The sequence below is a fragment of the Saccoglossus kowalevskii genome, chromosome 5 (assembly GCF_978046115.1).
Source record: "Saccoglossus kowalevskii chromosome 5, keSacKowa6.1, whole genome shotgun sequence".
Classification (NCBI taxonomy): domain Eukaryota; kingdom Metazoa; phylum Hemichordata; class Enteropneusta; family Harrimaniidae; genus Saccoglossus; species Saccoglossus kowalevskii.
In genome coordinates this window covers 33562164-33581345 of record NC_140645.1, presented here as the reverse complement: position 1 = coordinate 33581345, position 19182 = coordinate 33562164, and the positions used below count along the sequence as shown (strand labels likewise).

Sequence of the window (19182 nt, the reverse complement as noted above, 5' to 3'; positions counted from 1 at the left end):
ATTGACACAGACCATACGAATATAACTTTATCCTTTAAATATCTTCGGGCAGTCTAATTATTTTACAGACGTCAGGTACAATATTTTCTCTATTAATTGAAATAATGAAATAAACTTTCATTGGTAATGTATAAAGCAAATGTTATAATATATACCTCAAATATCTAAATACTGACAATTACACTACATTACACACAATAAAATTAGAGAGAGAAATAACCACATGGAGTTAAATTCAAGGCTCTGCCTCAGAAACTAAAACTAAAATATTGCAGTCGTTTATTACAACCACATAACCAACAGCTTCAAACAAATGAACCAGATTTAGTTAATTATGTACCTAATATTTACATATACTTTAAAATAACACACTCCCTTTATCTAGACACGTTTTAGATTAGCAGGATCGTGTTGCCTCTAATTTTTTTCTATCGGTGGTGTTCTGTTGGTAAATGAAAAAAAAATAATGTAAATCACAATTGATAAATAAAGTGGCATATAAACAGTTGTTGGAGTGGTATTGTAAGTCAATGCAACATATGATTTAAACATACACTCACATAAAGACAAGAAATAAACATTAACTTAACAGCGTAATCAGAATTACAATTGCATCAAGGTTCACAATCACAGCTAAAAAATACAGTAACTTACTAAGCTTCCTTTTGCTTGTTGATAAACTTAAGCAAGTCAATTTTTTTCACAATCGCTATTATCTGCTTGCAAAAACCATTGTCACTGTCTGGTGCTATCATGAAATACCAACAAATTGTAATTATTGATATGATTTATTGGTCACCTCGATATCAACTTTTGTTAACATAACACATTCTCTTAAACACTTAATTTGGTTATGTGTTTTGTCATTACGTTACACAGTATTGCAATGGCACTATACAGTCATTCATAATACGCATCAACTAAAAATCATTTTCCTGACACATGTCTGTTTCGTGATGCGAGTAAACGATAATTACTGTTCTTAGCATGGTATATCAACTTACATTGCTTTTGTTCGATTATAACAATTGAAAAATAATCAATATCTAAAATACTAGATAACTTGCTTAGTGTGGTATCCAAAGTGATCTGTAGCAATAACAATCATAATCAGAAGCAGAATTTAGCGTGAAAAATAGTGAAATAGATTGTATTGGAAATGATTAACGGAGCTTTAGAAATTGCTCACAGGACACATAATTGGACAATAGGGACACTGTAGTGAGACTTGTGAGTGTTCTTTTTGAAATATACATTTCATTCATATGTCCAACATATTCATGCAATTGCAAAAATCAAGAAATGAGAATCAGAGTGATATATCACACATATATCATGGTCATTCCTCTATCATTATTTTTCATAATTTAATTTTGAGTTAATATTAGTACCTTTTTAAATTGTTTGAATACAACACTTGAAACCGCAGTAGATGTGTTCACCTTACCAGCTTTCAACTGGGCGTTTATGTTTCCCAGTGTTGCGATACCAATCACTCTACTAAATAAATGAGATCAAATTGCATAGCATATTCATTTTCAATAGCATATGATAGTTGTGTAGATTATTAGAAGAAATATGACAAACTGTTTACTAAATAGCACATTCTAAAAATATTTCTGCCTATTTGACTCTTATCGACTGAAATCAATGTAAAAGTAAGTGCAGTTGGTAAGATAAGAATTAAACTACACTTCGTACATCACATTATATGTTCACAAATTGTTTGCTTACCAATGAAAACGGATATTTATCAACAATGAAACTCACTTCTAACTAATATAGTAACGACAAATATTAACAAAATAAAATCCCAACATAATGAGGATGAGCCAAACGTTATTATAACTTGGATAACTCTGCTAACGTAAGTAATTTCATGAAGCAATGTATATTTTCTTTCTTTTCATACAATCATGTTATGTCTATGTATAATTGCTGTTCAGATGTTAACTACTTAGGTACAATTATATTGGCTCTATAGACAATGTGATATACAAGGTGATATACAACACTGAGAGTCGTCACGTAAGGAGATTATAAAAATCGAAGTGTGATTTCCAGTCCCAAACTTTCTCTAAACATTTTGATGACAGAGTTGCAACAGCAACCGGACGTTAATTAGACTGATCACATACATCGCCCCAAGGATCTTTTGGAATGGGGACTAAAACAGTAGACATAAGCTGATTAGATACAAAACCATAGATCAAAATTGCAGAAAAACAAAGAGATAGCAAAACCTAAAGCCTAGGAATGCATATTTTTAACAAAAACTCGGTACTAACACAATCAATACCCGGAGAAGTTCATGATTTTAACTCTTTTATCATATTCGAAATTTCTACTGGGGAAACTAACATATATGTAGTAAAATCAGAAGTGGGAATTTCAATATTAAAATCCACATCTGTCTTAGTGAGTATAGACTTGTAATGACGTTGCCACATATCTGACACAGCTATGTCACCAGTACAATTTTGTTTTTCGTGAAGAAATTCGTTTCCGATAATCCACAGGGTCATTCTTAAGACTCCGCCAAAGTATTGGCTCTATTATAATGATATTACAGTACACTATTGCTGTGGTGGCCTGTTAACTAAACTTCTCATTCTTTCTCCTGAATAGATTACCACCATAAATTAATGTATAACGAGCCCAAATTAAACATTGTTTTCCAAGATCGGTAATTGGTGCATTGAACAGATATATTGACATAACTCTTAGATCCCATAACATTGCTCCGTCCCGCAGCAGTATCTATCACTTTATATGCCCTTGCACATCCTAGAAACTTGCTGATTGGTTAAATTAGACTGTTCCGGGGCTTGCACATTTGTCACTGGAATTATGAACAGGGATCGCCCTCGATTCCGCAAAGATTAGTCTATCAATGCCGTAGATCTTTTATTTAGAGCTACCCAAACACTGCCATTATTAAATGGATGGAATTCATAAACATCGAGGTTGTTCTAGCTGGTAGACAGCATCTTAATCTGTTTCATCTACTACTGGTAATGCCACCCATCATCATGTACAAGAGCTAATAATTAAACAATACACCCTGGTTTATTTATTCTATATATTCTTAGTTCGTCTCGCATTATCTACTTCAGACAATAATTTAACATATTCTCTTGCTTCACAAACTCAATATAATAGTTGAATAATACGCCCTGTTTACTAAACTCCGGGAAATAATGTAATTACCCACCCTCTTTCGTCCACTACTGACATCTGCTCCAATTCTTTCATTTCCATGATGTTGATACAATCATTACAAGGAAGTGATGCTAATAGTGTGGGTGAGTAGACAAGATCTAATGATGACACTTTCATTTCCCGCCATCTATATGGAATACAAATAATCAACTTTAACAAGTTAACTCTGACAACATAAACATTTTGAAGTAAATTGTTATTCCTGTAAAAAGCGACAAACAACAAACTCAAGACAGCACACCAGTCAATTGACAAAAAAGATACATTGATGCATGGCCTTTCGACAGGTGACACCAGTTGTTTTCAAGCATGTTCTGGCCAGTACACAAACAAGCATCTACAAAAATGCTAAGATTATTATTATACCACAACAATGTCAATACCATTGTATCGTCAATACCAACGACGTCATCAATGCACTTGGTTAATTATAGTTTCCATCATGTACAGGTACCGCTGAATTGGCATATCGATATAAGACTGTGAGGAGCTTGAATAACATATAAAGTTATGGGATAACACACTAAGCAAGTAAAGTGCGTATTGATAAGTCGGCATCGAGTATAGTTGGCTGTTATCATTACTAATGGATTTTAATATTTGAAAAGGACAATAGGAAATGCTGTATTTCTATGTAAAATTATGTGACAGATTACCGCTGTGGTAAGATGGTAGCAACTTTAGAAACGCGTCCTGATGGACGACACAACAATAATAAACATACGATCACCAAACAGAAACGCTCGCACACTGTCTTAGTTATGATGTGTGCCTGCATTTCAAGTATATTTATAAATAATTTCACACTTACATTGATTATTGTTGTAGCAGAATATACTAAATGATACTTTATTGTTTATGCTTTATTATACACGTATTTGTGCATTATAGTATGCAGATATATGGTATGAGAAAACATATGTGGGTGGCAAGATGACTATAGTATGTTGCCAAATATGGCCAAGCAGGAAGATTATAAAACAGAGATTAGAACAAAACTCACCTCTGGATTTTTGTTGATACCTCTTTCTCCAAATACTTCCTATCTCTCATCCAGTCATCTGATATGAATTTTGTCCTGGAAATTGACACTGGTGAATTACTATGCATATGTGCGAGTATCTCTATGTGTTCATTTTTGTAGCGTCATTCTGTAGTTTCGAATGTTGGATCTGCACAATACGTTATACCAGGGATGCGATGTCCACGATAGTCAAGATCTTTCGAACCCAATTTGGTAACCAAGGAATATTCTATTCATTATTATCACTTTGCACAATAATGGGTTCTGAAACTGGTCTGACATATTCATATATGTTAGTTGCTCTTATACAAAGCTAGCATTCACAACATATCATTCAACGGAAATCTACTTACAAATAGTTTCTGGCAGAGTCTGCTAACATGACAACACAACGTTGTCCAACATTCAATTCCTTAGCAACCTCTAGAGCGATCGACATAGCTGCACCACTACTACCACCTAAAAGATTAAGACGTACATGTTTCATTTAGGGTCAATTTAATATCTTTAATACTAATTATAAGTGTTAAATGTTGTATCTTATATTAATATGAGCAACCAGCATAGAGAGGGTTCAATTATATTAGTGTTGTCATATTATCATGATTTCATTTGTTCGCAATTAACACAGAGGCGTTAAAGCGTGTAGTGGAAATATCACTTGTCTCTGAATACAAACGTTCGCACAACCATGAATTTCAAAAACTTCTTTTAGCCTGTTATCGATCTTGAATTATTATTACAAGTAAGGATCGAGTCCAAGAAAGTCTGATAACCTAATATAGTATTTTAATGTTGATTATTTTTTTTAATAAAAGCAATTTCTATACATTGCCTTAACGTACCACATAGCAACCCTTCCTCGCTTATTAGTCGTCTTGCACACATGAATGAGTCTTTATTACTGCATTCGTACCATTCATCAATTATAGATGTATCTAAGGTGGTTGGAATGAATCCACGCATCAGTCCTTCCACTTCGTTTAATTTACCAGGAATGGCTTCGGACCTCACACCAATTATATATTATAATATAACATAGAAGTAGTAACCCGGGCCAATGCTGATATACAGATTTGTCCACCCGTCGAGAGCATTGTCATTAATTTAATGAAATCCACGTTTTATGTACCCAACTCATTAACGAAATTACATTGATGAAATAGATGGAAGCACTAAACGTCGGTATAACTCCCAAGAAAACGTACAAAACTTTAGACAATTTGTACGGACACTGCTGTCACTGGAGAGTCCCAATTTGCCTGGTGGTACCAATAAACTAAGCTTAACCCGGGCTAATTTATCCAAGCCAATGTAATAAACGATGTGCTCAAGTACAGGAAAATGATATTTATTCCGCATTTTATAGTGTCGCAATACTGCATTATTTGCGAAACGAGACCAAAATACTTGAATTTTGACAGCGGCGAATGTCGCAGTCCAGGGTTACAGTTTGCATAAACGTATCCATCCAAAGTGTGTTTTTTATTTGTACATTCACAAATAATTCACAAATAATGTTTGATTTTTATTTGACCGCAGGCTTTCCGTTTCAATTCAAAGCAATCGTCAAATTATCTGCCTCTTGTAGCAATGATAATTTACTATTACGCAGACAGGAGAGTTGTCAATAAATTCAATACTATTACGTAACAATAACGTAATTAGCGATATATTTCAACTTGTATTTTGCACAATGTAACTATTCAAATATAATATAATATTATTTTCATATTTTATGGTATGAGGTGATATTTCCAAATGACGAGACAAGATTTTAATTATTATACATAAATGCGTATGAATTCAAATTAGTATACATAAAACTCAAACAAGATCGTGACATAATAATTGAAACACCAAATTTGGCATACACGGTACATGTGTTTAATATAACATCGTTCGCTAGATATGACCAGGCCAAGGCTATTGTTTATCTAAATGAAATAATTTATGATACAATAACACTATATATTGAATTGCATTTTACAAAACTATAGAGTGTTTAGTCAGAGGAATGAGGATCACATGTCGAGATATTTTATGTTAATCAGGGTTAAGATGTTTGACCCAGGTTATTTCTTGTATGGTGGGTAAATAACAATGCATAAATATAATATTTTCATTGATTTTATTATATGTAAAATATCAGGGAACAATAATGTATTCGATCACTAAAGAAACTGGCACGAGGCCGACTACTACATAAAATAGTTGTGCTAAATAACTATATGAATTCAAACAGTTGTCATGTATCCTGCCATTTCAAACACGTCAGCTTTGAAACATGTTCCTGTATCAACCCACTTATAGTAATATATGTATATATTTATAAATAGTAATGTTGATATGATATATGGCACATATATATATATATATATATATATATATATATATATATATATATATATATATATATATATATATATATATATATATATATATATATATATATATATATTAATATATATATACCAGACAACAAATATCTATATTTTATACGTATCTACCAAGGATGATTTATGTAGATGTATGGATTTGTTGCAAAGCTTAATGAAGTTATTGATGAGAATAACTATAAACGGCATTATCCTGAATTGACCCCTTGCGACCACGTCATTTTTATAAAAAAACAAACAGTTTTTTATGCATTTTAGCGACATTGTTACAGTGTGTGTATTCTGCGCAATGCAACTCATGCGATCAAAAAATAACATTAATATTTGTCAAAATAAATATGAAATATTTAATGATCTGTAATTTTAATTGCTTAGCTTTGATTGACATCACAAGAATTTTTGAAAGAGAGGTGTGATCAGCTCAGTCCGGAAACTACTTTTATATAGGTAAATTCTCACCTTACACTGTGGACATTTTTCTTTCAGTTTTCTACCCACACCTGTAATTGTACCGCCTGTAGCCGTGCAAGCAATGAACATGTCTAATTTTCCTGAAATAAAAATATATTTACCATCAATATTCAATCGATTGGTTTTAGCACGTGAATCAGTGGGCTTAGTTTTGATAGTTATAGAGAAATATCATTTATGTAGAAGAGATGAAGCTCAGACACAGAACAACAATTACATACACATATTTATTAAACGTCAAAGCAAAAACGAACACCATTGGAACTTACCATCACATGCCTGTAATATTTCTTCAGCTGTCTCATCATAATGGACTAACGGATTCTCGGCATTCCGAAACTGATTTAATATGATGGAATTAGCAATTTCTTTTTGTAGACGATGTGCCACACCATAATGAGAATCTGGACTGTCTAACGTTGTTGTATTTGGTGAACGGACAATCGCCGCACCTAGCGCGTGTAGGATGTTAACCTTGTCCATACTCAAGTATTCCGGCATTACAAAAATACATTTATAACCTTTGACACATGCGGCTAATGCAAGACCAATTCCTACAAACAATGAGGAAAACAAAATTTACTATTATCAATCATTACCATGTGGCCAGCAATATTCGAAATTCTGTAAAATTAGTGTTAGCATTTCTGTGCAAATAAAATCAATGTTCATGTGAAATCCAAGAATCGTCACATGCAGGCCCAAGCAACTATATAGATACGATTTCACTGGTTATAATAATAAGTATCTGCAAACTACCAATTGGAATCTATTTATGACATTTATGTAAATTGTACCTGTATTCCCTGCTGTTGGCTCAATGATCACATCACCAGGTTTAATCAATCCTTTTTCCTCAGCATCTTCTATCATTCTTCTGCCTATTCTATCTTTTACACTTCCACCAGCATTGAAATATTCACACTTAGCCACTGAAACAAAATAACATAAATAGTCTATAAATGTCGTCAGCCTTCCCCGAGAATATTATTACTAACAGTCAGTCTCCTAGTGCTGTCAATGTTGCTGCCAAAGTCCATTGATTCCATACTAATTTAGATGAAGTAAAGTTAAACAATTTGTTTTAAAGAAATAGTATTTGGACACGTGCATAAGTACTTCATTGATTCTTTAAATTATTATAGCTACCATGATCCTCATATGGGATATTATTTTTTTGCAAATCCTCAGTAAGTTACAATGGAGTATATAAACTCCATAAATAAAAACATTAATTATATCATAACAAGACATATGTATATCAGGTATAACATTTGACATAACTATTATGACCATTTGCCATAAGTATTTGCGCTTGTTAGGAAGCTACAAGTTTTCAATATTACTACGCAGATTACATTATATTACATATAATCGCTTGTATTGATAATGCAACAACGCAATTGCAATAACGAACCCTGTATCAACTAATATTGAACACAAGCACTGTTTGTGAAGACTTTCATGCTTCTTGCATGCAGATACGTTGAAGCAAATACACTACTATAACAAACTTATACATATTCTGTACTTGACCACGTTTACTTACATAGTTCACATTTTAGCTTCGCATCTTTATCAAGTCTGTTGATTCTCACTATTGGCGTATTTCTTGTTTGACGCAGAATATTCGGCAGTATCTTATCTTCTAAAGGATTTCTGTAAAATAGGATTCATGTTGTGTATTCACACTGAAGACATATCAAGTAATATAAAGAAATATAGAGGATCAATTAACCAAAAACTAATTATCACTTTCGAAAATAATTCGTTTGTAGTGAGGTGTATGTTTGTTGAGTATGGCAATCCAGTAAAATGTGATACGTGATACATCAGCGGCTAGTGACCACCACTCGATACAATATTACGCTGTGTATGCACGCGTTTCTGTCCGGAAAATATTGTTTTTTTCAAAAGACTGCATGCCAGACGAAATGATTCAATTTTCACAACAGTAATTACCAACAACATATTATTGCACGTGCATTGTAGCACATAGTGCAATGATAATCCAGGGCATGTATTAATGGTCCCAAGGGTTTTAGGTGACATTTTACTCAAGACTTTTCTGATGACAATTTGCCGTTTACATTTACATGCCTTTTTGAGCTTTTGCCAAGGAATTGGAAAAGTGTTGTTTATAAATTATTTCTCGAACATAGTTTATAACGGTCATGAATTTAAAGTTATAACCAAATTGCCCTAGGTATATGTTGACTAATGTATATATGTGTTCTCATGGCTATCAGAGTGGAACAAAATAAAACTTAACATATAACTGCTTGTATGTAAACTGTTGATAGAAATAATGCATTTAGCAGACACATATTCAAATATAAATATCCGCAAAAAATCTACAATATGAAATATGAGATTATAATTATGTTTCGTGTAGTTTACAATACAATACAGGTTCACATATATTCAGTAATTCGAGCAGTACAATCAGCGCATAATGAAACAAAACTTACATTTGAACATGTTTGTGTGGACTGTTTTTGATATCACTTCTAAAAGTCCAAGTACATTTAGATGGAGTATCTAGCGTAAAATTTACGTCATTCTGGGTATCCATTGTGTCAAACCAAATAAGACTTTTACTAAAAAAACAAAAATATACATTAGCACAAATAAGTGTTATTGTTTTCACGCAATATCGCTCAAGGAATTCCCATGTTCGTCAATATTCATGTATAGTTAAACACAACGATATTGATATATGATATGTACATTTATTCCAAATTTAATACAACTGTATTAAACTGATTTAACAGAGAGATTATTACTGAATAATGGAAGTTAAAAACACAATGTCTGTTTGATGTTAAATAATAAAATGTTGAGTGATATCAAATATACGTGAAAAAAAATGATTACGTCCGACCACCATGTCAGACAGAAATAACATATCCATAGTTTGTTTAACACTTAGCTGTAGAAATTATTAACTAAATGTTTTTTCTTGGACAAATTATCAAAGCGATGACAATCATTGAAATGCTTTCTTTGTTATTTGAGAAGAATTTAACCGAATTTGGAACGTTCGGAATTAAATCTATTATTCTTATTTTACTGAATCTAAAAAGTGACATGGCGAATGCATCGTGAAGTGTAGCATCAAGTATGCATAATATTTGTGTTAGAGGTTAAAGGTTGGCTACATAACAGGATATTGAGAACAACTTAGTAGCAGGGAAGTCATGTAGTTTTCAGGGCAATGTATAACCGACAAATCGGACAAATTACCTAAACTAGGTTAAACGACAGACATTTCATTGTGTTTTCTCCCATTAGCTTCAATTTGTAACAAATCAAAATAACTTCTAACCGACATATAGGTGGAAACTTATAATACGTAAACGCGATTAAACAACGGTCATTTCGTTGTGTCTTCTCCTTTTAGTGTCAATATGTAACTAACCAAATTATTCAGACATGCTTTGGTTAGAAAAGTGACCATCAAACCAGTTGTTTGAAACACTTTCCAAAATTAAATAAGAAAGTTTAGAACGATTTATTAATTTCTCAAAAATCAAAGAAATTTAGAAGGAACTCCCGTGCGCTGAGAGTATAGTAAACACATTAAAAATTAAATCAAAATTACTTGTACTTGAGATAGTGATGAAAAAGCTGAAAAATGACTAATTAACTGACAAATAAAGTAATTAGTATGCATATATGTGAGTACAAGACTAATAAGGTCTGTGCAATGTTACAGGCTATATATTTACCAAATTTCATTGAAATGTGATTAGAACCAAAAAAATGAATTATTATGCTCATTAGATTATTAATATTCACATATTTTAATCTAAAACTTATGCGCATTGTACTAGAGAATCTGTGTACCAAGTTTCATTAAAATATGATGATTAGTACTTGAAATAACAAAAACTGATAATTGATTAATTATGCTAGTCAATATGCACGGATATTTTTCTAAAAACAGGTATTAATGATTTATTATACTATATTATCATTATCACTACCAGTTAATTGTATGATGTACCTGAAACAGATTATTCACAAAAAAACGATTAGCATCAAAATCCTACATCATCTGTATAAATGCCATGCTGTTTTCAGAAACGAATAAAAAAAACTCGCTACATGGCGACTACCATCCAGCATTATTAAACATCATGACCATGACAGCCAATCAGATTCGTGCAAAACACGCAGACATATTCATGTCTCTACATGCCATGTCATATTCGTTTGACTACATCAACACGGTACCCAACTCCCGAATATACCCGATTTACGCCAACAATTTGTGAAGTGAACACGACAAGCGGCATGAAATAACTAATTTCCAAGTTTGCTTTCACTATTTGATTAACTTTAGAAGAGAAAACTAGGAATTACGCGTGATTAGCGCGCTTAACTAGCTCTTTGAGACATTGTGCACTTTGCCGTCGAACGGCATCACTGTTTTTGATTTTGTTACGTTTGTTGTGTGTTTTAACATTATATCTCCATAGTATGTATAGTGTATTTGTTGAATGAGATTGGTGCTGACAATAAGCCTATACTCGAACAGTGTGCAGCTCGTTTTAATGTTCTAACGTAACCAGGAACCCCATGTATGTATAGCTGTGGCCCAGATAGTGTACAAGTTGACGATGGCTGTGTTAATTAATTCTTCACTCGGCTGAAGCTGCTAAAATTATGTTTGTACACCCGTGAAAGTAAAAAAGGCGTCCATGATAAAATCATTCACGGCTCATGAATTTTTTCAACTTGTATATTTGTGTGCATTCATGCGAGTTCAGCTCAACGAGGGCGCCCTAGACGATTGTCATGCTTGAGTATAATAGTACTCCACCGCTGTTGGGGTTAACATTTGTTTATTGTCACATGTATGTCACGAAAAAATACTGTCGTTTTGTACTTCTCAGAGTCTCGTAAAAACGTTCCCCTCATGAAAAAAATCAACTTGCACATTCTACTTCAAAACCGGATATTCCAGTTTAGGTAAATAATTTTTCACTCGGGTAAAGTACGAATTTAGTTGTGTGATATATAAGTAACCGTTGGACTGCAGACCTATTGACCTCTATTGAGGGTCGTCAAGTTACAATTGACGAGGAGGTAAGTCTTCTACAACTCGTGTTATCAAGTATCGGTATACACTGTCATAGAATAATACACTCCAATGCATTAGATGTGTAACATATATTCACTGTGAAAATGTATTATAATTAACAGCACGTGCACCCTGAGCATGCGCATTGCACTACATAATAGCGTTGGATTAGGCAGGTCAACTATCATTAGACAAGGACACTGTAGTCTAGATTCATGGTATACACGACTTTTCAATATTTTAACTTGCCAAATATCTCACTATTTTGTACAAACCATTATCGTTTCGTATTTTTGAGGATTAATTATATTGCTCCATATCCGACCACCGTGATGCCGACCTTGTGGAAACAAATTATTTCCGGTGAATGGAACGCTAAAATGCGTTTTACGTGATATTTCAACCAACAAATTCAAGCATATATATCAGGTTGTCTGTTCGTACCAATGATATTTGAACTTACTTACTTTATATCCTACACACAAAAGGGGAAACACTACACTGGCACAGAATTAGCGACAGAAAAGGGGGCTGTGTCTAGACGTCATGACCTTTATCAGGCTAGATCACGTGATACATTTTTCAACAATATGATAATTGCCTTATGCATTTCAGGGCCTATTACGTGAAATGTAAAAGCTTGTAATTTCATCATAAATCTATGTGTAGTTTAGATAAAATTTATGTTACATTCAGAAATATACAGTAAAATCCACGGAATGGATTAATATGCACAATTTTATTGAGCATGCAAATATTCTGTTGATTTTTGTATGTGCATTGAATCCAGCAACGTTGATGCTGTATTATTTTTGTTTTTACCAAATCTAAAAAAATATTTCAATGAATTTCAGTGCAGTTGTGTAATATAATTGTACTAGACATCTAAATTATGAATTGTAATGTTAGTAGCTTGTGTAATAGGCTGTCCATTGATATTCAATATAATATAGTGAGTAATATAGTGAGTGATATAGTATATAATGAGTGCATCTAGGGAGTATTTTATTGGGCCAGTCCTATATATGACATGTGTTACAGCCTTTTATGTCGTTAGTGATTGTCACAGGTTTTCGTAAGTACCCAAATATCAATTGAACACAAGGGGTGTGTACTGTACATATAGATTCTCACGCCCAACGATTGTTATTTGAAATACTATTATTATTCGGCAATAATATTATATGCAACAATAACAATTGGAGGTAAATTTGTGCGACCTGCTTCTTCGTACTTGTCTTCAGTTCAGATGTCATGATTCGCGAACCACGGGGTCCGAATATTGCCTCGCAAAAATTCTTAGAGAATGCATGCAATGCCCTTCAATTATTGGCCGACAATGTCCGCCAAACAAATATATAAGTGTTTACCACAGGCTGGATTTTATTTCCACGTGTAATATGCCATGTGTCACCACGTGTTACCAGGAGCTAGGGATTGCTATCCAACATACCTCAGGAAAGACATCATTGTAAAAGAGAATGTTACCGGATTATTTACCAGCCCTATGTTATGATACAGAATCCGTCAATAATAATTCTCATTTCATCTTACCCAGATGGTTGCGACCTTTTACTTCTATTGGCCATATACTTATGCGAAATTATAAAGTTATATTTCATTTATATTATTACAACCACCTTGAGTAATTACTACTGTGATATTTTGTTCCAGCGATGTAGCTATTTTAGTTTACGCCAATTCCATACCCCCCCCCCCCAATCACGACTTGATCGCCATTGAAGACACGCATTTTCTCACTTATTGCCGAGTTAGCGAATGCCTTCCTTTACTTTTCCGGTACGTCAATTGGTTCACGTTAATATTGTAGGGAGTAATACGGGTATATCACACGAGAACGATATTGGATGCACTTTCACAAATTGTGTTTCAAGTTGGTAGAAAGGTAATGCATAATTTATTGTGTCGATATTTGTTTCAGTCTCCAAAGTTGTACATTTCCCAATGATACGATTCCAGTGATCAAATATATCCACTTTTAATTAAATTGTTATGAAATATCATGTCATGTATTTATCTGGATGTTCGCAACAGTGAAAGGTCTTGGACAAATTTAGCAGAACAATGCACTACTTACAATCAGATTTAAGAGACACACGAGAACGATATTGGATGCACTTTCACAAATTGTGTTTCAAGTTGGTAGAAAGGTAATGCATAATTTATTGTGTCGATATTTGTTTCAGTCTCCAAAGTTGTACATTTCCCAATGATACGATTCCAGTGATCAAATATATCCACTTTTAATTAAATTGTTATGAAATATCATGTCATGTATTTATCTGGATGTTCGCAACAGTGAAAGGTCTTGGACAAATTTAGCAGAACAATGCACTACTTACAATCAGATTTAAGAGACACACGAGAACGATATTGGATGCACTTTCACAAATTGTGTTTCAAGTTGGTAGAAAGGTAATGCATAATTAATTGTGTCGATATTTGTTTCAGTCCCCAAAGTTGTACATTTCCCAATGATACGATTCCAGTGATCAAATATATCCACTTTTAATTAAATTGTTATGAAATCTCATGTCATGTATTTATCTGGATGTTCGCAACAGTGAAAGGTCTTGGACAAATTTAGCAGAACAATGCACTACTTACAATCAGATTTAAGAGACACATTTAATAAACACAGTAATACGCAATCACAGGCATATAATCGCTATTGACCACTATTGTAAATATACCAAATATAAACTCAGTGTATACATCTCATATTGATCCAATATAATTCAATCCAACTAAGACGCAGTGTCGGGAATAATGCAGCCAAGTGGTTGTTCTTATGCCAATGCCAGAGTTTGAACCCACTCATTTCGAAAGCTGTCCTTAATGCCAGATAAATGCGTAGAGTGTCCTCCTTGTGATCCAACATACCAATCTCGGATAGATGAAGCTCAAACGCCACTATTTTGATGTCTTTGAGAACATCACTTTTGATTAGTTGCTGGAATATATAGTATTCGCCATATTCTATGTTGAATTTCACAATATCGATGCATTTCTATTGAAATAATGATATAATAAACAGTTTTTAGCAAGACATCGAAGTGATTGTTGCATGCGACAGTACATCCGAGTTCAAATCCTACCTGGCGTTTAACAGGTACCCCTGTTGACCAGTATCCTTGGTGAATTTAGCGCATACTGGAAGGTGAGGCCAAGGCCACTGACAAAGATTATTTCACTAATTGATGCGACTTTGGGGACTTGCATAAGAACTAGTATTTGTTTTAGATTGGGGTAAACGGGAACCTGCAAAACGCTTTTAAAACACTATTAATCCGATATGCTGAGACTGTTGCTGTGTAAAAAAAAACTTACTTTTTTATGGTGTAACATTTTTCTGATGAACGATAAACTTCTAACTTTCCAATGTTGTGTACCAGATACTAGATCGTCTATATTATCGTCATACAAACCGATATTGTAGAACCATATGCGTTCTGAATATTTAAATTATACTAATCCAATCCTATAAATAATAATAAGTAAAATAAATCTTGTCATCAACTGATTATTGATAATACTTGAAATAAACCTGCTTCGAAGTAGTGCAACAATTAAAATTTTGCAAATCTTAAAAAAATGTAAATCACTGTATGGTGACGTTTCAAAATATCAGTGGCATACATTAAAAAACGTGAGCAACATTTGAACCCCAATCAATTGTAAAGTTAACTGATGGGAAGCTGTATACGATGTAAGTGTTGGTTCTTACAAATCTAAATATGTATACTCGGACCATTAGCGACCATATCTGAACAAATGCAAGTGAATAAATCTTGATGTCACTTCTTTTGTCAATTTGGTAAAATAATTCGGGTTATCAATTTATATATATATATATATATATATATATATATATATATATAAGCGAGGAAATACCTAGGGACTTAATGCAGGTGTAAATCTGTCTGTTTGAGTTGACAATTACTCACAGCAGTGGGATACATGTTTATTGTTGAAGGAATAATATTGTTAGCTTGCTGACATTTTCAATCTAAAACAGACGTAACACTTACGTGGGATCAAAGCTGTATACATTGCATCCATATTTAGCAATATCTTCATCAAAAGTCCAGTCGTCGCCAATACTGATAAATTAGATTAGACTGTGATATAAATATACCCTTGCCGTTTACAATAATATATTGTATGGAAAATGCTACGCCTTTGATCAGTTGTCTGGCTTGGCTTTGTTCCTATCATGATGTTCGCTTTTGTTATATATTATGAATATATGAAATTGGTATGGGTACGCCGATCTCTTTTTGCTGATTGTGCGATCCCGACGTTCTCAAGAGACGTCGATACGTATAAAACATAATTGCATTAATGTTATATCTGCATTACTCATGAATGACATTTGTGAGAATTATGCGAAATTTCTGAGGAATAAAGTTTATTGATATCAATCTTACCAAATTAGTGCCAGGGAATATAGAAATATCTACATGCCCGAAAGATATTATTCCTAAAACTAATTCAGGCACTTTACAAGTCCAAGAACACAACACAGACGACTGATAAATAACCGACTGTATAATCCTTCAAAACGAACAAAAATCTGAACAAATGCATTGCAATGCATATTCAGTAATAAATTGAATATTGACCACGGTATACATGAAGTGACGCAATGTTTCACAGACAACTAACATTGATGTTATTTTAGATCAGGTGTGTAGAAGCAATATGACATTTAACCATTAGGGAAAATTAGGGAATCAAATTATAAAGCGAACTGTGTAGTGATCAACCGTGTAAAAGCCGTGTCGACTAAAGTAAAATCATTATGTTTACGTAAACGGAAAACAAAGATATATGAACGTCAAGTATTAAATTGAACACTTGCGGGTAGTCACAACAGATTGTATCGCACTGCTGATTGACAATTACTAGGATGACGTACGGTCACGTGACCCGGATACGGTGATTTATATCTGAAGTGTGATAAAAAGAGTAAAGTTGTGATTGAGGACACATTGTCAGTGCAGAAGTCGTGTAACAATGCGCCATTTTAAAAGGCTTCATTCCAGTTTCCGTGCGTTTATGTTTGTGTCATGGCGACATTAAGTCAGTAAGTGCATAGCTGGAGCTGGAAAAAGTAACTTTAGTGAGTTAGAGACTCTTTTTAATGAGTGAAACAAGGAACCATGTCATTGCAATGAGTTGTATGTCAACGAATCAAATTTTGAGCCAACAGATGAGGTTTCAACTGGTACTGGTATTATTATACTCTGCAAACATCAAGTACAATAACGCGGTAAAACTCCACTACTCCAATTACTAGATACTTAAACTCTAATACAATTCAACGAGATCTCCGATCTGACCTCAGTACTGAACAACTCCCCTATATATACTACCACTGTCAATAAATAGACCATTACATCAGCATACATAATGAGTCTGTAACTTACTACAAATTTCTAGAATGTTCCATTACCTTCTATTGCCTCCTACAGTGTTCTATTACCTATTCAACCAGTTTCTAAAATAATTTAGAATATTCCACCCAGACACAGTACGGTTCTAGAACAATCTCAGTGACAAGGAAGTGGTAAATAAGTCGTATGCGACAACGACGTAACATGCAACAGACTGGAAACGTCGACAGCAAAGTGGAATAATGTAGTCCATATATTGCAACTAACCCTTTTTATTGCAAATTTTGGCCAAAAATTCAATTAGACACTAATAAATAATTTACGCTGAGCAAATAATTTTAATTGTGAGAGTTTGGATTTAATAATTCCGAGACAAATACACAAATACACATTATTTTCACTGTGTGTCGTAGAACGTAAAGAGTCTAGTGTGGTTGACGTATTGATATTCAGATTGCATAATAAAATCGTTATCATGACAAAATAGAGTTTGACTACGAAACATTCCCCTTTGACATCGCGTGCCTGATGTAGTTACTTCATGCCAAACAATAACATTAAATGTTGAACTCTATCATTTTGTACTCCTGATTGATCCTGCAAAATTTAAAACCCTGGCGTCACAAAAAAACGTGCGTAAGAGAGAGAGAGAGAAAATAGCAGTAATTAAAGAATCGAACTTATAAATTTACAAGCTCATGTGTAAGGATACACCACTTCCTGAGGTTGTGTTTGCAATGATATTTATGATGAAATTAAGATGAAAAATGTTCTTTGTACTATGCATTCATGATCATTATATACATATTTCACTCACCCGACTGAATAAACCGTACAGTCATTTGAATCGATACCAACGTCCATACAAACATTCCAACCACCATCTATATCATCAGGTTGTCCAAATCTTATATCGTCTTTACACTGGAACGTTACATTTGTAATGTAGTACCACAATTGTCCTATAGCTTGCTCAGCTGTGAGGTGATACATTAAAGACCCGAGTTCCACGTTATTCACGGGGACTAACCCGAGTGCTTGTGTCAGCGATTTCTTCTCTATACTTGCGGATTTCACGGGTGATTCATTCCACTTTGTATGCTACATAATTCATAACAGAAGTAATGGGGCGTCACCTGCGCACGCGCGGGAATTTAGTCCCAAGCGATGATAACAACACACGCTAAAATCGCTAAGGCTCATGGGTAGATGCTTGTTTGTAAACAATGGCACGCTATGGCCATCTGACGCATGCGCAGGTGACGACTCCCCCGCTTTAAATATGAGTAGTGTGTATTATATGCACACACTGGTACTTTGAACAAATACGATGAGAACCACAAATGAAATGACAAACCTAGCTAGCTGCAACAACGTAATGTAATCTTGTCACTTACATATAGTCTGTTATTATTTGTAGTTTGGTAGGTATTCCGCACACCAATGACGTTATTGGGTAGTATTGCATAATACAACATTGTACTGCCTAAAATAAAACATTTATTGCCTATCAGCGTTGATGTGCAAAGAGCCAAGTATATCGTATTTATTTATATA

At 33.7% G+C, this 19182-nt stretch overlaps 1 protein-coding gene across 1 annotated transcript; it reads right to left on the bottom strand.

Annotated features, from left to right (window-relative positions):
- Positions 1 to 653: 653 nt before the first annotated feature.
- On the bottom strand, positions 654 to 18618 carry LOC102809932 (cystathionine beta-synthase-like). The gene is made up of 13 exons (XM_085498947.1): positions 18443 to 18618; positions 9588 to 9716; positions 8666 to 8775; positions 7914 to 8048; positions 7386 to 7670; positions 7105 to 7196; positions 5092 to 5269; positions 4600 to 4705; positions 4226 to 4300; positions 3215 to 3349; positions 1392 to 1500; positions 1005 to 1089; positions 654 to 748 (listed from the first exon to the last, which is right to left on the bottom strand). Exons 1-13 carry the CDS (start codon positions 18616 to 18618, stop codon positions 654 to 656), a joined length of 1710 nt encoding a protein of 569 aa, XP_085355073.1.
- Positions 18619 to 19182: the final 564 nt, after the last annotated feature.

Excerpts from the sequence above, each read along its gene's own strand:
- LOC102809932 (XM_085498947.1), bottom strand. The coding sequence starts at position 18,618 with ATGTATCACCTCACAGCTGAGCAAGCTATAGGACAATTGTGGTACTAC. Across the intron at positions 4,706-5,091 it reads CGAGGAAGGGTTGCTATGTG|GTGGTAGTAGTGGTGCAGCT; the intron begins GTACGTTAAGGC and ends TTAATCTTTTAG. Across the intron at positions 3,350-4,225 it reads GTATCAACAAAAATCCAGAG|ATGGCGGGAAATGAAAGTGT; the intron begins GTGAGTTTTGTT and ends TATTCCATATAG.